The sequence below is a fragment of the Lutjanus erythropterus genome, chromosome 15, assembly GCF_056507025.1.
Source record: "Lutjanus erythropterus isolate fLutEry1 chromosome 15, fLutEry1.hap2, whole genome shotgun sequence".
NCBI classification, from domain to species: domain Eukaryota; kingdom Metazoa; phylum Chordata; class Actinopteri; order Lutjaniformes; family Lutjanidae; genus Lutjanus; species Lutjanus erythropterus.
Genome location: NC_139331.1, coordinates 21,893,048 through 21,915,489, shown reverse-complemented (window position 1 = coordinate 21,915,489; position 22,442 = coordinate 21,893,048). Strand labels below are relative to the sequence as shown.

Genomic DNA, 22,442 nt, shown 5'->3' with positions numbered 1-22,442 from the left:
AAGCTGAGACAGACATGAGATGTGGTCTGAAAAAGCTCTCACTCACTCGATGTGAGATTTCAGATGGATTCTTCAGGAGATTTTGGCTGGAGATATTCAGCGAGAGCCACATTTCACCACAGCTGTTGAAGGTAAATCCATCATGCTGCCCAGAAGTGTTTTGGATCAAGTACGAGTCCAGTGTTCTTGTTTGTATTTTAGTTGGGCTTTCACTTGGAATTTTGTGTGAGATTTTAAACCTCTTGTTGAAACTCAGTTTGGCACATTTGATTCCTTGTTCACAGAGACACACTTTGCATATTAATTTAAAAGTAACATTTTTAAGTATCTTCTAGGTTTGGCACTAGTGTCGTTATGATACTGTAATTTTTATAATGTCTATAATGTCAAAAATAACATAACAGATATTGCAAATGTGACAAGTGACGAAAAGAACACGGCATTATGAGTAAGTGAGAGGAGGCGGGACTACATGGGGCCCCTCAGTGCTGTGTGTCAACTTGCTGTTGGAGAAAGAGGGCGATTAAGTATAGGTAGTTACCAAACTGATTTCCGGACAACTCAGGCACCATACAAATCTGGAGATGGAAAACCTGGAGATGTGCTGAAAACTCTCAAAATATGAATTTTTCTGGAGCTGTGAAACAACTTATATATTATCACGGAGAAAGATGTGTCCTAACGCCTTATAGAATATCTGTAAGTTCATGAGGTTTGTTGATACTCTGTGACAGAAACTTTAGGTTGCTATTTATTTCCCATCATGTGTAAACAACATCAGCTTCAACATATTTAGAAGAAGATGAACTTTGATGAGTCTCTGTGTTTTGTCAGTATGGTGCCAGTCTCCTGTTGGTGTTTCTCTCTGGCTTCTTTCTGCTTCAAGCAAACGGCTTTGTTGTTGTTTCTTGGAAAATTGACACACAAGCTATGCAGCTATATATGTCTGACAAAAGTTATTTAAAAAATTGCAGAAAGGATGGGATGTGATGTTGCTAGGTGGATATTCACACAATTGTAGCTTCGCTGTTGTCTGTTTGGAGATAATAAGGTTGTGATCTTATTTGTGGAAAGCTTATATTTATAGGCACATGTTGGAAGCAAAGACTTATTTTGTCTGTGAGGGACAGTCTGTTCTTGCCTGCGGTTGATCTGATATTACTTTATTCTACTGAGCTGAGAAATTGATCAGAGCTTTTTTAAAGCATGCCTCGCCTGAACCACTGTGCTGCTTTAATTTATCCAGCAAAATAGCCCGATCCCTCATACAAGTCTGGCTTTTGTGTGAAATTGAATTCACACAAAAGAAGTGATAAAGACAGACTATTAGGTAAAAAAAAAAAAAAGACCCCATCAGATTTTCTTTTCATGATTAAAATTTCTCAGGTTTATTTTTTTTTCAAAGGTTTTTTTTTTTTCTAAGTCAAATGCAGTGCAAATTCTTAAACAGGGTAAGATGGTCTCATAGCAGTAGCGGTAGTATTACAGATCAACCTGTGATCTGTCTCCTTCCTCCCTCCATACACCCAACCATCCCTTCCAACTGGCAGCTTGTGACTGAAAAAAAAGAAGAAATAAATACACTAAAAAGTGAATGGGATATTTTTAAAGACTAGAATACCCACCTTGCAGTTGTGTGCCTCTGCCAACCAGTCAAGGTTTAGTTTACATCCATGTCTTTCCAGACTCGTATAGTGTATGTAGTGGAGAATTAGAATCAATTAAATAAAAGCTATCAAGTTTATTTTTAGGCACAATTGAAGTTATTGACATGTGTGAGTCCAGTGAAGAAAAAAACATCTTTAAGAACTCTGCCAGGTCCAGTTATTTATGAAAACCTTTTCTACCATGAATAATGAATAATGAATACCATGACCTGGATGACTGAGAATCTTCACAGACACAATTGGCTTATAAAAAAGTTGTGTCCAAGTCTATTTTAATCTTATTTAAAGGAGTGCATTTTAACTTTAATATAATGTAACTTTAAATAGTTGATATTTACCCCTTTTGCCAGTGGTTGGAGCAAGGAGAAGCTGTAAATACAGTTATGAGCAGGTATTTGTGAGTAATAGTGTTGTCATGATACTGGAATTTTTAATTCAGGACAGTACCTTGAAAAATATCGATATTCAATACCATTTTTAATACCAGGGGGAAAACCTGACAATATTAAGGGCATAAAATACCTGCACCTCCAACCAACCTGGAGCCTAAAGGAAATGCAGGGAGGGATGTGTGTCAGGAGGAGTTAGCTTCCAAGGTGTGTGTCTTCATTAAGTCTGGACAGTATCTCACATTGATGGACAACAAACACCAGAGGGACGTGAGATCTTCTGAGGTCATAAGCAAACATGATGACCGTAGACTGAATCCACTTTTAATCACCATTTCATGGGTCTCTATTGATCCTAAAATCTCTCTGATGATTAAAAAGTATGAAACCTGAAAAATTATCTGTAATAAGTGGAGGACTTGCAATGCATCAAATAAGATAAATTAGTTTTGAGGTTTTGCAGTGAGATTTACTGATTGCAGCAGTGCAGTTTGTTCTCAATTTGTCATTCTTGCCACATGCATTGCACAGACTGTGCAGGGAATTTCTTATTAAATGTCCTACTTTCTAGCTAGTGGCATTTTAAAGACCTAAAATGGATTTTTAATAGGAAATTTGTCTCTTCAAGGTGGTCCAGAAAGATTTTTCTCTTTGCCTGTTGCCAGAGGCTCTCATTTAAGTGCCACATATTCTAAATCCCTCCAGCTTGCCTTTGTTATATGAGTGATGATAAGAAAGTTTCCCATTCTAATGCAAGTGTTTTTTTTTCATACAAAAGCATAGTTTCTGCAGCAAAATGTTAAGTGAGCAAACGTTAATTTTCAACAACAGATTTCCTCTCAGGCCACATGAATGGCTGCCCCACACAACTGCAGCCTCTTCTTATGGCCACTGGCATCCATCAGCGTTTCTGACAGTTAAACTGCCTTCGCTCAGGAGCAAAATAAAAAAACAGTATGGTGACAAAGTACTGACCCAACCTCTCGTACCTAAAATATTCTGCAGCCCTCCCTGACGCACAGAGCAGTCATAACTGTCACTGCCTCCTACCTGCCAAGAAGGTGGCTTCTAATGGGCTTCGGAAAGGACAGCAGCATCAGTGGACTTGCCAAGAGGGGAAACATAGGCTGAGTTGGGTTTTTAATCATCTTGTTGTAGAGCCTTCTGTCAGGGCTAGATTGGTTTGCGCCCCAGAGAGGAGGAGGAGAAGGAGGAGGGAGAGGCGCCAATTATGGCCTTGGGACTTAAAACAAACAACGCTGCTCAACTTGGACTTTATTAGAGAAATTGGACTCGAGAAACACTTCTGGTTTCTTCAAGGTCCACTCTTATATCCAACTGCCACTTCAGTCACTCATTTAAAATAGGGGATCAATAATCCAATGTTTGCTTTGATGTGTCAGATTAGAACTCTTGAGTTGAAGAGAGTTTAACATAGCTCTTTTCTGATTATTGGCTAAATAGCTTGTTTTTCAGAGCATTATTACTTGTGTTTTACAGTCTCTGTTGGTTATTTGGTTAATTTAAAATGTCTATAACACTGATTTAGACTGCACCAAGACTGCCGCCTTCTCAGGTTAATATTGTTAACTAAAAGTTTGGTCTGCTTATTCCAGCCTTCTGCTTCAGTGGCGCTGAATGGTACTAGTACACCTGCTCGGTAAGGCTTTACAGCAAAGAAACCACTGGGACGTGAGTTTCAAAACCTATAATGTGGGATTGTTGAGCTTTGCTGAGCACACACTCAGCTGCTGTTCAGGAGACCGTTTGTTCTTCTCCACATCTCTGACATTTGTATTTGACAGTGTGCATTTGAGAGAAATGGGCCCACATTCAACTTTTGTCACATCTGATATTATTTGGTAAAAAAAAAAATTAGGACAGATTATTTTGGGTGTTGTTTGGTTATGGCAATGTTAATATCTTGTGTTTTGCTCTTTTTGCTTTTTTTTTTTTTTTCACTTTTGTCTCGCTTTGTGATTTATCTCAAGAAGATATGTCAGATTTGACTGATTGGAAGTCTTCTGGGTTAACATGAGAGTTGCTGTGTTTGTGATGCTTTCCATCATACAGCCTGGGGAAGCAGCTCCTTATTATTCCTCATTATTGTAATAAAATGCCCAAGGTTGGAAATTTTCAAGTTCTGAGTTGTCTGGAACACAGCTTCCTTTTTCTTCATGAACAAATGTTTAAATTCTTGTAAAGTTCTTTTTCCAGGCAAAGCTTTTTTCTGCATGTATCTTTGTCAATAATTGTCAAAACAGCATCACATCAAAGACGGGGGCAGAGAATGTGCAGCATGTACTTCACAACATTGGAACATGGATCTCCTCTGTTGTCTAAATGAGAAATCAACATGGTCTTTCTGGGTACAAGTCCTGCCCGTTGATGCACCACTAATGATGTGCAAAGCTGCTGGATCTGATCTAAGACCTCCCCTGGAGCTCAGCTGTTCTCAGTTGTGCCGCGGGACTAGACTGGCAAAGCCCACACAATAGCTGTCTGTGCCTCATTAGGGCTAAAGCGCTCGGGGGACAGGGGCTCAGGGATGAGGCTAAAATCTTAGGCTCACAGCACCCATCAGAGGACGGGAGCGGAAAGGAGCGAGTGGGTGGGGATGGACGAACACTCGTGTGAATAAAGGAGCACATTAGATTGAATATTTTCCGACTGGTCATAAAAAGAGAATCTAGCGGCCACTGCTGTCATAACTTCAAAGGGAGAAGGGAAGATGAAGATAGTGAAACTGATGAAGAGGAGGACCACTGGGACTTACACAGCACTAATGGTCTCCCTCTGCTTACTTCTGAACATACTTGACAGCGTTAGCCATGGCTAACTGGCCAATTAGACAGCAGGGGAACCACTTCTGCTCAGTGAGGACCTGTTGTGTCCTCACTGGTTGACAGATCTTCTCTGTTGTGACACTTTGCCTATCTGTTTGATCTTCTCAGACATCACTCCTTTGATGAGATAAAATATATCATCCCTTTCCACAAGAGGATCTTCCTAACCGTGGGAATCATCATTTGCCTGAACTCAGCCACCCAGGCATTTCCTGCTCCCCTTTTTTTTTATTGAATGCAGTCCTCAGTGCCTTAAAGTCTTTTTAATGCTTTCATTGTGTCCACTCCCACCCTGAAAATGTAAGTGCAGCTATATCTGGCCCACTCACCGTTTTTTCCTTCTCCTCCCACATTTTTGGTTTTTCCGTGCAGTTTCCAGAAGACTTTTGGATGACCCTGATATATATCTCAAGGCTAATGTTTTGTTGCTCTCTCCAGTCATGACTCGAGGGGGAGGGGGTCAAACTCATTGCTCTGAGCTCTTCGTCAGTCTCTTTTAACTGAAGAGTGTGTTGTTGAGTGCTTATGATTACCACTTTCCTTGGCTAATCTGCTCAAGAAGCATTTGAGTGTAATGGAAATAATTAGGTTATAGTATGTCTTGCATCTCATCCCCCCCAAAAAAAACAAAAGCCTTTTTTGAAATAATCACAAACTCACCCTAAAGGGAGTGTCTTCTACTACGCTTTTTATTCCTGGAGGTATAAAAAAGCAGAGTGTTTGTCAAAGACAGGGTTTTTTTGTGGAGCTGATGGTTTTCTCCTCTCATCCCCACCCAACTACGCTTTGTATCAAAACAATAACTACATATTTTGTGCCATTTTGAAAGATTGCGCTGTCAAGTTAGCCACAGAAAGTAGTAATTCCTTCAGAACTCAACAGTAATTTTCATCTCTCCCGCAAATGGACACAGAAAAACGGCCTGCTCTCTCAAGAAAACAAACTTTATCTTGTGCTTGGCTTCATACTGCAGTTTCAAAGCTCGGATAAATGTTTCTTTGTTCAAAAACATCGAAGGGGAATAACAAGGGGTAAATAAACTATTCCATTTATTTATTTTATGTGTGATTTCTCATTCATGGGTTGTAATTCTGGACAGTATTTGAAGCCATTTTAAATCTCTTTCCACAGCAAAACTCAAATTGTTGCCTGATTGAAGTGGCATTATCTTCAGAAATTTTTTATGCCTCTGCGGCAGTGCCAGCAGCGGCTGGTCCATTCTTGTAAACACAATCTCGCGCCTTGATAGAGTCTTATCAAACTTGGCACAAATGTCCATATGGATTACAGAATGAACTGATTAGATTTTTCTGGTCAAAGGTCAGGGTCACTGTGGTTTCATGTCTGTGCCATTCTCATGAACATGAAGCCTCAGGAAGACCTGGACAGAATCTCTTCAGATTTGGTACGAATGTCCACTTGGACTTGAGGATGAACTGATTTTAGAGGTCAAAGGGCAAGTTCACTTTGTTCGCCCGCAACATTTTTTGGCCATAACCAAAGAAACAATGAGTGGATCAACACGAATAGCTACTATTCTGAAAATTGATTAATTGTTTAGATTGTTATTCAAGTAAAAATACTAAATAGCTTCTCCAGTGTGAGGAATTATGTATGTCTGTATGGGATTGGATATGTTATGGTGTAAGTGTTGTCTTTTCCTGGTTTGAAGGCTGCATACAGTAAAATGATGTCATTTTCTGAACTTACCAAACTGTTCTAGCTCTTCTATTATTTGCCTTTACCCAGTTAGTCATTATATCCCCAATTACTAGTGATTATTTATAAAAAATCTCATTCTGTTAATATTTTGTGAGCACCGGCAATATTATTGCAATATCATTATCAAGGCATTTAGTCAACAATATCATGATATTTGATTTTGTTCACATTGCCCAGCCCTAATCTACAGCAAGAATTTATTGGATGTTATTTTAGAGAAAAAATATTTATCAAGATGCACATTGTATATCATGGCATAACCTAAAATATCAAGATAGTATCGCCTAGCCCTAGATTGACTGTTGGTCTGACAAAACATCCACTTGGAAATTGTCTGCCCGCCTCTCTGGTCATTTTTCTTAATATATTCTGACATCTTAAAGACCAAGGGATTGATCTGTTAATTGACAAGTTATTCAGCAGATAATGAAAACAATCATAAGTTGCAGCCACATAATATAAAATCGGAAAACTGTATTTATCTTTAAATACAACCCTCCCTAAAAGGCATAATTGCTGCCTCTAGTGCTGACTTTTGTCAGCTGGTGTATTATTCTGCACACATACTCATTCTTGGCAGCCTGTCAAGTTTTCCCACTTTGAACCAGCTGGTATTGATGGCATATTTATTACATCTAATCCCTTTGTGATAATGGTGCAGAGTCGCAGCAGGTATGAGAAATGCATGGCTCTGTCAGTGGGGAAGTCATTAATCTCAAGTCCATCTCTTTGTGCATCCCTTCAGGCTGTGTAATCTTTGACTTTGTACACGTTCAAAGCTTTCTACCTGTTTTCATGGCGTAAATTCCCCAATGTGTTAAAGTTGCAAGATAATTAGCCTCCATTTTAAGTGGCATTGATAAGGATACTTAACCTTTGGAAATGTAGCAGGGCTGCAGTTGCTCATTAGGACAGTAGTTCTTCCTGCTTTATTCTCCATTTGGTATTTTGTGTTAAAGAGCAGCAGGCAGCAAGCAAAGTGTAATTGGGTTCGTAAGAGGTGTGTAATGAAGCAACCAAATTGCTATAAGCTACATTTGTCCATTGAGATTTTATGCTTCCGCACCAGCAACAGCTGTTGCCTTAGGCGTTATGTTTTTGGGTTGTTCGGCCATCCGTTCCCATTCCCGTGAACGTGATATCTCAAATATGTCTTGAGGGAATTTTGAGGAAACTCTCCTAAGGAAGACAAGAGAACTTTTTGAACTTTTTCTGCAGTGGTTATTTAGGGTAACTGTACATTTATTGCCACTAGACAGCTTAAGTGCTAAATTTCAAATATTCTGCTTTGATTGTCAACACTTGCCTGTCCTGAGCACAGCAGCCACCGGCACTCGTTCTTTTTCCTTTCTCTGATTTGCTCTTCCACCCCCACTGCACACACACACACACACACACACACACACAGACACACACTGCAGTGTTGTGTTGATGGAAAAATGTAGCGGGAATATGCACACATCATTGGAAAACTGCACTTTGCACAGAAAGTTTGACTGCTCAATTGCTGCTGGACATTTTAAAATGCACAGAATGTACAGAGTCTATATACACAGACGCTTCAGTGTGGAGTGAACACTGTGATCATGCGTGTGTGATGCTGATGTGACGTTTATGGTCTAGATAAGGGGGTTACTTTCCCCTTCTGAGCATGGAGAAACTATAGCAAAATTTAAAAGGCCGTATTTAGGTCAAGTGTTTGTTCTGAAAACAAAATGAATCAATATATATTTACTGCTGACACAATCCCTCAAGAGGTTGATGAACAGAAAAACTTAAGTCAATAGTCATTTCACAAGCAAGAATGCCAAATATTTGTTGCCTCCAGTTTCTCAAATATTAGGATTTGCTGCTTTCTTAGGTTTTATATTATTGTAAGCAAATATTTTATTTGTTTTTTGACAAAAGAAAATATCTCAAAATGTCAGCTTGGATCAAAGTAATTTTGATTCCCAGTTTTTATTTTCTTTATTTTTAGCCAGACAATTAATTGATACATTGAAAAAATAATGTGAAATTGATAATAGAAATAATTCTCTGTTGCTACTTTAGATGTAAAATGTGAGACAAGTTTATGCAGCAGCTTGTTTGATGTTTTTTTAGTAGTATTTTTACTATTAAACTGACTTTAATGTTCACACAAGCAGATGTATGCAGTGCAGCTTGCAGGCTTGTTTAAAGGATAGATTTGCTTTTTTCCAACATTTTTCCTTAAAAGACCACTCACATGCCCATATTTACATACACACTTACACTGTTTACTCTGAAATTGATTCCTGTGTAACTCAATCCTAGTGTAAGAAATGCTGCTGCTGTGTTAAATTGGCCTTTAGTTCTGCGATATTACAGAAGCACATTCTGTAATTATAACCAAATACATTCATATGGAAATATGTTTTTTCAGAGTTAGGATCAGAAATGTGTCGAGTCAGTAAATGACTGTTAATAAAGCAGTTGGACAAAGATCTTTCAGCAGCGAAATCTTATTGTTGTAACAGTTGAAAACTCCTCTGGAGGATAACACAAAGGCAACAATGGTGCCTGTGTTTTTGGGTGTGGCCCATCTTTTTAGATCGTCTTTGGGAACCAACAGAAGGGAGGATCAAGGATTTTGTCTGTTTGCTGTCTCTCGTTTGAAATTGCCTGTAATGTTTGCCAGCTCAGTGATCAGCCGACTGTGTTGATCAAACAATAAACAACTGGTAAAGAACGCTTAGCTTACACTCGTGCTTCTCCGGATATCATTCAAGACTAATGTGTTTTATCACCAAGCCTGTGTAAAATTACAAGTAAGTAGATTATCTGGAGGTTTCATTTTATCCCTGTGTCTCTAATTAAAACTCATTTGGCCATTATTTATAAAATGATGACTTTTATAAATGTAAGAACTGATAAACAAACTGACCTTATACTAATAACTCATCTATAATAGTGTGATTTAGCCCCAGTCAGAGTGAAATATTGCATCATATGCCTCATATTAGGGTAGTTTTTCTAAATTGAGCAGCTCATGCAGAGAAGGGTGATTGCTTGAAATTGTAATTTGGTTTGAAATGATTTGGATGACTACTGTCCAGATGGTGTGTTTATATTATATCAGATCAGCTCAGATGGAATGAGAGCTGTTAACAGATTACTTCTACAGCTTGTACTTCCAGAGAGGGTTTTACTGCAATGTATAAAATTTGAGTTCAAGTGTGCACCCCCGACATTCGAGAATACTCCCCTTCCACTGTATTATTTCCGAAAGTGGAGATGGAGGTATAAGTCTAATAAAAGATTAAGTGTAAGGATCTTTATGGCCGCGCTTCATGCTCCAGCAACCTGGCAGGCGCACCTGTGAGCATAATGTAGAGGACGAGTGGAGTCAAATTAATATCAGCCAAAAGCTCATGTCGAGACCCATGCTGGTAAGTTGGCTTATATCTACAGCTATTTTAACAGTCTAACAGTCGCTGCTCTCAAGTTTTTGAATCTCCTAGCCGTGTTCACTCGTGGATGAAAAAGTAATTTTCCAGCAATACCCTGTCTTTGGAGCTTCTCTATTTGTTCAGCTTAATTGTACTTTTACTGAAGCCAAAACAGAAAAATATACAGAATAAAATGGACAAAATAAGAGTAAAAGCCTTGCAGTGTAATGCAGTCTAATCCAATAAAACCGTCACGATATGACCACAGGAATGAAAGTCTTAAAAAAAAGAATGTCACATTTAAATATTAATAATTATAGTATATTGTAGAATTACTGCAATCAATTACATTTGTTTAGTCAAAGGGGTTTTAGAGTTGCTAATGAGTGCTGCAGAGTCCTTTCACAACATTCTTTTATTATTATATTCCTGCAGAGGTACAATTTGTGGCAGGCTAGAAATGATTTTTAGTTTTTCTTTTTTGTGTATGTGTCTTAATCTCACCTGCAAAGGCTGGCAATGGATTTGTTGAGCTTTGTGCTCATAGAAACAAATCACCTAACCACTGGTGATGTATGCAATTTGAAGATAGAGTAATCTCCCAAGAGTAAAGGCTTATTGCGTTGGTGCAAGGCAGTGAAGGACAGTTGTAATAGAAAAGAATTTGCTTGCAATTCATTATAAGAGACAATTTATTCACATGACTATAAACGTCCAGTTAGTAGTGAACTAAAGAAACTACTCTTTTATGCCTTGGTGACTTTAAGTGACTGGTCCCTGGGACCCACAGGTGGTCATTTGAGTGGGTCCCCAATAAAATGTGTGTATTTTGATGGTTATATCCTGTATTTTAAAACCTTAAACATCTACAGCAGCCGTAATATTAGCCCTGATACATCAGAGAAAAGCAAAACACTGACGGGGAACATTTTATTGCACAATGAGTAATACTACACTTACATTTCAAGTACATTTTGCTGTAATATTTACATAATTTTACCTTGGTAAGGTTTAGGGGTTTTACAGTGTCCTTAGGAATTATTAACTGTCAGAGGTGCACAAAGCATGCCAATCAAAATCTCTGGTTTTGTAATTGGGAATCACACATTACAAGATCTTTGACCAGCAGCAATCCTTAACAAGTCTGTTAAAGAATACATTTTGTCACACGAGAGGTGACATAGATTATTAATACTGATGCATCAGTGTGCACCTTGTTACTGCTGTAGCTGCTGAAGGCAGAGAGTTTGAACTATGTTATGACTTTATAACTTCTGCTACTGCACTACTAACAATTTATAACTAATTTTTGGCCTTATTTTTCTACATTTGGGCTTTTCTGTCCGCTGCTTTGGTGCTTTTACATCTCTAATCTTCAAGACCCCTCCTCCACCAGCCCACGCCTACTCTCATTAGTTGTAGCTGTTGAAAGGCTTCCTGACCCCTCCCTGAAATGACTCAAATCACATCTCTGAACATTTCACACATAGTGATTGAGCACCAATTTGCCTCTGATCCGATCTCCAAAAACTATCAGTGAGTTGATAATCAGGGCTACAAATCAGTCAAATCATCAATTTACAATACTGTAATTCCCAGCATCAACAAAAATTAGCAACAGTCTCCTAAACGTAGGTACAGCAGCAGTGTGGGTTTGATTTGCATCAGTGAAAACACTCACGACTCAAAGGACATGATGCCATTTCAAATTGTTGAGAGATTTTAAATATAAAAACTGGTGAAATGATTTCCTTGTGTATATCAATACATTTTGACAATATAGACAAAGTGCAACATGTCATACTCTGAAAAACACACCCACTGTAGGGGACAGTAAACTGAGCCACATTATGCATCAAGAGCTGAAATGCTCAGAGTGACTGTTGCTCCCTAGAAACATCAGATTTCAGCTTTCAGAGAGGAAAAGTTATGTTGAATCGTGAGGACAGATCATCATTTAATCTAGCAAAGATCAAAACCAGGCCTTTTGCACTTAGTTAGCTTCAACCGCTACAGTTTGTCCGGACAAATTAGCAACTTTAGGCCTTTAGTGTCATGATCCCACAGTACCACTATTCATCCTGCTGATGCTTCACTTCTGTGTCCAATTTTGTCTTCTTATAGGCTCAATTTTTCAGATCGGCAGGCTATAAACAACTTAGTTCTGGGTTCTTTACCCTGTTAGTAGTTCATTCCACAACACAGCAGCTTTTAGGCGTTTGTCTGTTGTTTGCCAGCAGACGGAAAGTGACAAGAAGCCCCTTCACACAAAATAAGAGAGAAAGATGAATTGTTTTCTCCTCTGGTTCGAGCGAGGCTTAAATGTGCTCTCTCTATATACCGCAATAATACTAACAACAGTGATAATTTTGGTCATTATAATTTAATATAATCTGAAATTTTCATACTGTTTCATCTCTAATATATATTTTGCCAAACAGTCTCACTGTTCAACAAGGCTTTCTGTTTGCAAAGATAAAGCACAGCCAGATAAAAGGAAAATTGGTTGCCTTTGTAATATGCTGTTATAAGCAGCTGATCTTTCTTCTTTTCTCAGATATGATAAAAGCTCTTACGCCTTCACCTTTTTGTTTATTTGAATTAAATTCTATCAATTTGCACATTACTTGTTTTGTTGTGTTTAGTGGAACCAGAATCTGAAGTGTTGTGTCTCCTTGCCTACAGCAGTTTAGTTTTAACGTGTCATTATCATATTAAGGCCTCCAAATAAACTAATTAAATAAAATTATGGTTGGCATAGTTTGTCTGGAGGAATGAAATTGATGCAGAGCAATGCTTAATGTATTAATTAAGTGTCACAAGGGTCACAATAGTTGGTAATGATCCCAAACAGAACTATCTAACATGCTGTGACTGTGTGGAGATATTCTGCACGTTGAATCAGTAATTTTCTTTTATATTGTATGAATCTCTTTATGCACCACAGGAGTGGGGAGACTCAACAGATTGCTGTGAGCTGTAAGAGTCAGTCGGCTGCTTTACTGTGGCCTTGGTAGCTTGGAAAACCACAGTAATCTTGTCAATCAACCATCTGCATTTCTTTATTCTTTCACCAAACTTTACTCTGAGAAATTGTAATTCAGTGCAGTTGTCAAACGTTACATCATATTATCTTCTCAAGACGTTCCTTCCTGTGACAGATAGTGCTCCTACATGAGAACACTATTTTCTGCCAAAGTTTGAACAGTTTTGCTCATTTCACATGAAAGATTTCTGAGTTTCTTGTTCTTTTCTGTGCTTTTCTCACTAGTTTTAGCAACATTTTAATCAGTGTGTGTGAGTGTGATTAGCAGTTGTCACTGTCAATCAAATCTCAATCTCAGAATCATTCGGCTATTGTTTGACAGCGATCTACAGCAAGTAGGGGCAACGGTCATTGTTTTGGGGCTTCTTGCATAACCAGGGGATATCTGGATAACAGACATCCAGGCCAAGACTTCCTCTTCCCTACGCAGGTCATTGTTTGTAGTCCAGTTAGCAACTTGAGACACAAGAACTGAGTTGGAGGCTAATCTCTATAAACAGATGTGTGCCTATAATCACAGATAAACAAGAAAGCAAAATCATCAATACACATAGCAGATGGATTTACGAGATTACATTTTGTGCAACTGTCTGTCTGCATGCAACCAAAGCCTGCTCAACATGATTGATCAGTGCTAGTCCGACTACAAGTAGACAACAAATGGAAACCAGAACGCTTCCGGTTCCAAAATCGTGTCCTTAGTCTACATATTTCATATGCCGATTTCTGCTTATAGGGATTAATTTAGTCATATCAAACCATACCTGCACAGTCTGGATGAAGCAGATTAGATGAGTTTAAGGCCATTTGTCGATATATAATTGTTTTGTTTTTCTTTTACTTTTACTTGTTTGAACATTTCAGGCACTTTAAGGATCCATTCAATTTAAATTACTTTTACAATTTCTTTGTCAAAGTTCTAAAGTACTGCAGTTGACAAAATATTCTAAATCCTGTCAGCCATGAAAAGACTTCCACCAGCTCTGTTCACGTGGTCTGGCTGTAGTGATGTTAGATAATAAAGATGGCACAATATTCATGTGTTTATAGTAAAAAGAAAACATTTTCTTATTCTCTCTTTTCTTAGTTCTTATTCTCTTAAACTCAAAACATCATCACTGCCAGTGTGGTCAGTAATACAACGTTGTAATTGTTGCTCACCTGGCCAATGATGGACAGTTGTTGGTGAACATGCTGGCAGATTAGCTCGCTAGCAGTAATTGTAGGGGTCCATCAAGGGTCTCTAAAATAACGTCCACCATAAATACAACCAACTGTCTTTAAATTACCACTATATAATGGTTCATCTTCATCTTTCTGCAGGTACATGATGTTGATCGACGGGAAAAATGAAGTTTTCATGATCGACAGAGACAACACCATCTTCCACATAGCGAACCTAGAGTTTCCTTTCCGGAAGGATCCACGTGTCCACCTAGCAAATACTCTATTGGATGGGGTGAGTTGTTGTCTTTCTTTTGGACTGTAAAGTTTGGTGCCTTTCTAGCCTCTTTTGTTGTGTCTTGAAAATCCCATAATGGGACCTGACTGGCATTGCATGTCCCCCCCTTAGTCCCCAACCTTCCCATCCAGCCCCTGCTGTGCAGTCTTGCAGATAATTGACATCAGTTGCCAAACCTTAGGTGAAAGAACAGCATGTTTCAGTCTGATGGCAGAGCCTGTCAAAGACGTCTGACAGCAAAATGATCATCCATGTCCTGGAGAAATAGCTAATGAAATGTTTTACACTTTTTCTGTCACCGCTGCCTCTTTGTTCCACACCGAGTGGGGTTGTACTGCTCAGCGGTGTGCTCCCTGCGGTGGTGGCGGGGGTCCGTGACTTATCCTCATCCTGTAATACATGGCTCAGACTTTTATTGGCGTGTTTGTGCTGTTCAGGTCGCGCAGGTCCCAGCTTTCCCCAGCAGCAGGTGCACATACACAAGTCGTTATCGCGCTCCCTGATTGAAGACTTCAGAAAGGAAACTGCTGCATGTTCATATTGTCAGCTTAGATTTGATTGTAAATGTCTGACAGTGTTTGGTATTCCAGTACTGGAGATAGCTGATAAGTTTCCTGTGATTGTTTTTGTTTTGCTCCCAGTCCTATTTTTTTATTTATTTATTTATTTTTTATCAGCGTTTATGTAAAATAGGTTTGAGCTTCCTCAACATTTGCTGATTGATACGGTGAATTTAGTTTCCTCACCCAGACAGGACATCTAATTGAAGCATATTAGTGTTGCTTTGAAGGAGCGGCACGGGTGTGTGTTTAAATTGCTACAAGGTTTGTTTTGACGCATTTATTCATCTGTTGATGCTTCTGGCTCTCAGTTCAGAGAGGCACCGTAAACAGTTGGCTGTTTACGGTGAGCCCTGTAGAAGCCCAGCTGTGTTGTCTGATATGTTTCATCTTTAGCCCAAAGGCTCTGCGCTTTGTCTTTACATGTTGTTTTGTCGTACAGTTTTTAATGAGCTTTACATCATCTTGAGTTCCAATATTGGATGAATGTGAAATGTAGATTGAATTCCTGGCGGTTTCCTTTGGTCACAATAATGTATTCATCTGCCGCTGTCTGTGCAACGGTTCAGTGCACCAGATGCATAATGATGGCGGCCTCCCGGAATGACATCATTTCTTCTCTCCAGCCCCTCTTAAAGTGCTGTGCATGCCTCCCATCCACTCCCCTCTGTCCTCTTTGCCAGTCTGGCATTGGCAAGTAAATGTTGATGCTTGGTCCTTTGTCCTGTCCTCTCAGATATAAAATAAAATCATGACAGCCAGCAGGGAAACACATTTTAAGCAATTCTTTTGATAACTGATGGTTAATTGTACAACTCAAAGTGGCACCCAGCAAATACTGTTGAAGCTAATGCTGAAGTGCCATCAGCTGTAGTTCTTTAAAGGAAGAAATATGTAGCAATTTTGCATCCAAAATGAGCTCTGCAGTCCAAATAGAAAATAGTTGAAGGCGTAGATGTTATATTAAATAGGTTGAAATCCTATTGTATTTAATCTTTGGTTGAAATGAGTTGTATTCCTCCTGCCCCCTCCTCCACAGACCAGAGAAAGCTCAGGCAGCCTGCCTCTACTCAATTTTTAGTGATTTCTTACAACTCAGAAACAGACATGTACTCATTCACATTTCTCATGCACATTTGGCATTAATGATCAGTGCTTTTGCTTTTTTAGGATAGATACTGATTCGGCCTGTACAATATGAGGAAACTTTTAACCAAGGCGATCCTAGGGTTGAACGATATCTTAAAATTCGATATGCTATCCTAGTGCATGTGTTTATGTGCATAAACTCACAAGGTGTCAAGAAAAGAAATGTTCTTACCTACTTTCCTTATTAAACTTAAAAATACAACCGCACACCATCTGAATCCAAGTTTCTCCCTTATACTGAACTGAGACACCTTGTTAACTAATGTAAAACACACTTCATTCAAATTTGACAGAGAAACAAAAGAAAATTCACCAAAACCACCTTGGTCAGTCTCTCCACTGTTCCAACAATGTCCAACCTTGACATGGTCAAAATAAATCCATGATTTATTGTATTAGATGTGAAAATATTCTGGTTCTACAGGCTGTTTTTCTGTGACTCCTCCAGCTCAGTGGATATGCACTGTGCTGCTGAATGCAAGCTTGTTGCCGAGAAGCAGCTGTTACTCCACAGACTGTTAAATTAGCTTGATGAAATTACAAAGCCTGCCCCAAAAAAGTCACTCAATAAAAAAAAAACAACTAATGATAGACTTAACCAGTCACCACTGGCCAATATATTCCTCCAATCTACCAAACCTAGGTAATATGCATAGCACTTCATGGATTTCAGTGTGTATATTTGCTTGTTTGTAAAGTTGCCACAGCTGTTTGGCATGGTTTACACAGTATCTTTGTTTGTAACATGTTGTTTCCTTTAAATCCAAAATAAAGCTGTTCTTCTAAGGTCTTCAACCGCATTTTCCTCGCTCTTCACTCCTCTCTTCTTCCTTACCCATTGTGCTGGCTAACCTTGCAGTTGCCACCAAAATGACACCAATTAATCTGACAGGGTAGCTGACGGCAGGCTGGGGCTTCACCTTATTGGCCAAATGGTGTGAATGCATGAACCATGCATCCAGGGCTCCATCTCATCAGTCAAATGTTCGTATGCTGAGTGTAAATGCGTGGCGTATGCAAATAAAATTACTGGCTGTATTTCAGGCAGGTCTTTTGTGATGTGTTTAACATACATCTTCATATCGGGATGACAATGAAAATTCAATTTTATCAGTCAGCACTGATACCAATACCAATTATTTTTAAACAAGGAGGCAGATGTTTGGAAACGATGTACATTTGCAATTAAAATGAAAGTCTTAGAGTTAAAATGTAGAATAATACAAACTCCTCAGAAAACTTTGTTTAATTGACCTTAAGAATATTTATGCTGCAAAAGAGAACTTTAAAACATCTATTTAAAAAAGTGCAGGGAGGTCCCAGCAGCATGTCTTATTAATTTAACTGAAAATTTAAATGAATAAACAAACAAAATAACTACCCAAAGTGTTTTAAAGTAAAAATAAATAAAGCAAGGAAAATTTAAACTTTGTTTTAAAATGTAATGTCCTTAACTAGTAGTCCCAGTTCAGCAGCAACAGATTGTGGTGCAGAAAACAGTTTTGCTCAGCAGCTCCAGTGAGACTCCTCGTGTTCACATGAATCACAGAGACTTCACTGAAGCTGATTATCAGAGCCGATAATCGACCAGTCAGATAATCATTTGACCTTTACCACAGAGCAATACATCAACGAATGGGTCCTCGCATCACAGTTAATCATGGTGTTTGACAGTGAGCACTTTGTCCATCTTAGTTCCAACCAGGCTTCCTCTTTAAGGCAACCCTTCTCCACCCTATGGTTGACATTACAGTGATGGTGTTAACATTTTTATAGGCTATGATCCTCTGCAAATAGTATGATAACATAAAATAATATAAGCCCAGAATAGTATTTGTTAAGATTTTTGATAAATTTGGACAAAATGTAACTGTTGTCAACATATATCTTCTTTGGGAGATTTTGAAAGCCCAGTAGTAACATATGCTTGATGTAGCTTTAAAAAATTCAATGGTTTGTGTGTATATACACTACATAGACACAGTCCAAAGGATATAGTGTGTATGTGTAATGAAAAATTTAAGATGCCAGTGAAAGCTCAACAGGGATGGAGCTTACCAACATCCAGCACAGATGGAACAGCAGTGGCTTAACTACGATGTCCACACGGACCCAGAAGGGAGAAAATCCCACCTGAGGCCACATTACGAAGGAAATAAATTGAAAATGGTGCATTAGTCAGCTGTAGACAACTATGTAGCAATGTTTATTATCAGCTCATTTATCCTGACAGCTAAAGCTCTGGAATTTAAATTAAGTCAATAGTAAAAACCTTGAAGGCGAATAAATCATTTTTATATACTCCTTTTGGCCAGCCACAACTCCACCATGTTTGTGCGTTTGTTCAAAATGGATGCATGATAGCTGTATGTTTATTTCAGTCCCTAAAATACTGTTTTTGCCCTGATCCTTTAAGTGTCTTACCTGCTACCCTTTCACCTGTCAGTTACAGCAGTAGAGCACAGATACTCGCCTAAATATTTTATGAGGAGAAAGGCTGTAAATATAGTTCTCTGAATGCAGTGTTTCGCTCTCAGATTTCTAATAGGTGAAGCACTGGAATTGTAACCCAACTTTCATGTAGACTGCGTCAGCGGCGGTGACGTTTGAACGCACATCTCTGCTGTCACTACATTACATGGTTGTGTAACAGTTCTTTGAAAACTAATCATGTGTCTCTTGGGTGTCCTGCACCACCGCTGCACCTGACTCTCAACTTGAGAGTCTTGCATAATGGATGTGCAGTGCTATTTCTGCTTCATGTCCCTATCCTCCAGACCCTCCCCAATTCCTTGCTATCCCTCCCGTTGCCGCAGGCGTCTTCCTCTCTGAACAGAGTTCCCCACGAGAGCACTCGCCCCCTAGTGTCCCACTGTTAGTTTCCCTGCTGCATAACTACTTTCAAAGAGGATCCCATGACGTTAAGACTGTTCAGTCTAAACGGATGGTACCATTTTGTGAAGTGGGGTTGTATGAGGTATTAATCCATAGTCAGTATTATTTACAGTAGATGGCGGTGAACATGTCCCTACTCTGGAGAAGCTAAGGAAGGCACTGCTGTGGCTATCTATTGTAGGCAATGCAATGACTATGGATATGTACGTCATACAACTGCATTTGAAAAAAACCTGAACCATCCCTTTAAGTACTTTTTTCCTTTTCCTTTCCTTTCCTTTCCTTCTCCTTTCAGTCATATATCTTGAACAGTAACTATATGTCTCTTTGCTTTGCCTTTTTCCACTCCGTCTTTTAACCCAGCTCTTATTTTTATCTCTGCAGGAGATGATCATCGACAAGGTGAATGGTCAGCCAGTCCCCCGCTATTTGATATACGACATCATCAAATTCAATGTGAGTAACCCGGCCATTTGAGATTGTCTTTGTCTTTGTCCTGACCTATCGCTCCTGAAAACCCTCCAGATCAAGATGTCAGGCAGAATCAACAAACAGCACACTGAAAGCTTGCCATTAACACTCTGGTCTATCAGCTGCTCCGTCTCCTTGCTCTCCTTTTCACTTACTGTTAACAAAGGGCCACTTCAGTAGAGGAAATTGTAATTTTTGTGGTCATAGTCTATCAGGAGTTGGTAGTATATATAATCAGAGCAAGGTGTGGGCTGAATGTCAGGAAAAACCACTGACATGGAACGGGATTCGCTTATCCTGAAACCTGAGAAATCAAATTCCCGGTTGGGTTCCTCCAAGGCTATACTACAGCAGGCGGCAGAGCAGTGTTCATCCAGGCTTTGCAGTATTTGCACAGGGATGACGGCGCTTGTCAGTCTGTGGAAAAGAGCCTGGCTCTGCTTGACCCCGCACCCTGTCACGCACTGGGGTTTACTAAAGCCTGACCTTAACCACAACACCGGGACTGAACTGTGGCTGACCCAGACTGAATATTTATGAGCTAGATTTTTGTGGTTTTGCCACTGGAATTGGTTTTGCTGTGCTCCATTGACCTATTTCTTGATAATTGCTTAGCACAAAAAATTCTGTTAAATATTAATCCAAAACTTTGACATTGTCAAAGTCATTGTACTGATGGTCAGTCCATTACCTGCATAAACATTGTTGGGCAACAGTAATGGCCTGGTGCATCAGTGCATCTGTTTCATTGACATATTGCACATATATGATAACAGTCCATATTTCATTTACATGTTGCACATGCATAAAAGCAGTCCATATGAGTTTGTACATTACACATGTATATGCACATTTCCAGTATTTGTATGTAGTATTTCTTTTTTTAGCTGTTTTTTAGTTGTTTTATTTCTTACTTTATTTCCCTTGCACTGCTACTTAATGTGCTGCTGTGTCAAATCAAATTTCCCCCCCAGGGGATCAATAAGGGTACATCTTATCTTATCTTCTTCTTTTAAAATAAGATTTTGTTAGATTTCTCAGTATGTGCACATACACCTGTCGGATCAACAAAGCAACAACCCACAATCTTGATGACGAAACAAAACAAACAACAAAACAAAGCCTAAAAACAAAACAAGACATATAATAAATACACATCTTCTCCACATAAACTCACAAGCTCAACATTGGAATCTTCATCTGATGAACTTAGACAAACTATTTAAAATATATATAATCACACGCATACAGCATTTATAAGTCAAATATCATTATTCTTTATACAGTGCCCTCATCTTTCATCATTCATCAGCTCAAAACTTAAACAACAAAACAATCTTTTGTGTCTGGTATTATGGTCCACCTGTCCTACATTATAGCATCAAAAAACATGAGTAAAAAATCCCTACACAATTAAATTGTCAAAAAAAAGCTTAGCCCAGGCTCAAGAATAGATCATGTTTTATATGTAAAAATGTCATGTTTTAGCTTTTTCATTATTTTGACTTGGCCATTTTTCTTGATGAGCCTGAGGACAACATTTCAAGGCTGTTAATTGCTCTCACTCTTCCAAACTGTAAATTAATTCATGCCTTCAACCGATCTGCGTGCCGCTAATGGCAAACAGACAGACACAGAGACAATCGAGTGGACAGTTGGCCCTTAGCGAGCCTCTGCTGTCTTCCTTATAAAAATTTGATGAATACCTCAGGAGAAAGGGGAGGGGTTACTTCGGCCATTCTGTTTGTCTGTCGCCTCCTTTTCCCCATCGATCAGAGGATCAGCACAAGCAAGCGGCTCAATAAAGGTTCCAGTGGTGAGGGGGAACGTCTTTGTAAGACGGTGCAGAGGTTAGCAGCTCCACATGACTCCCCCCGAGCCATCAGTAAAGCGCTGTCGTATCGATCCTCGCTGGCCATTATTAGACTTCCTGAGACTGAGGATGGAAATGCAGCGGGAGGGAGAACACACCACCTGCCAGGCCCATGGCCTGCCGTCACACCTTACTTGTTTGGAAAGTCGGATGAGGCTCAGTACAGGGATTCTTTTGATTAGAGTGTGAGGAGAAGTGTGTGTCCCCTTGCCATGACGGGTAATTTAGCTGTTTGTGAAGGGTCAGAGTTTAGTTTTGCGGATTTTGATGGAGATAAATGAGTTGTACTGTGCCGTCATGTTGGAGCAGTTGATGTTCTTAGTCATCCTACTGAGTGTTATTATGTTGGAAGAGCTGATTTGTACTGTGCCTCTCCAACCATGTAACTGATTGACCCTGGCTACCACCCTGAGACATGGAATGAATTTTTTATTTCTGCTGTTGCTGCCAAGTATAAAAAGCCTTTTTTGTCTTCCTGGCAAGTTGTTGCTGCTTGTCAGTCACTGTCAGCTCCCCCACTGTGGGGGAACTGACAAGTTGTGATGAAAGCACGACAACAATTACATATATGGCCTTAATTTTCAAGTTGCTGTGGAAAAGTATGATTATATTAAGAAAAAAAAAACTGTGGAGGTGTCCCCGTCTACGTGCTGACACTTTGATTGACCTCGTTATCCGTCTTCATACCAAAAATAATCTTGTTTTCGGGGCAGAATTAGACAAGATAATTGTTCAATCAGATTAACAGCTGAGCAGAAAGGAGTGCTTTTAACACTCACCGCAGAAACCTTATATGTTGAGTGCTTCACTGACATCACTTCCATTTACTTCTGCTTGAAAAGTTTGTCTGCAGGTACAGACTGTAGCTCTGCAGGGTTTTCCACCCCAAGAAAAGTCCCTAGGCTGCGTCGTTCCTTTCAAATCACAGGCAGCATCAGTCTGATATTCCTCT

At 39.2% G+C, this 22,442-nt stretch overlaps 1 protein-coding gene across 1 annotated transcript in view; it reads left to right on the top strand.

The window, feature by feature from the left end:
* The window catches only part of rngtt (RNA guanylyltransferase and 5'-phosphatase), a 125,974-nt gene that overhangs the window by 23,388 nt on the left and 80,144 nt on the right, over positions 1-22,442 (top strand). The window contains exons 9-10 of the mRNA XM_084737479.1: positions 14,404-14,539; positions 19,531-19,602. Coding sequence (XP_084593605.1) covers positions 14,404-14,539; positions 19,531-19,602 — 208 coding nt within the window. The remainder of the gene's footprint in view (positions 1-14,403; positions 14,540-19,530; positions 19,603-22,442) is intronic.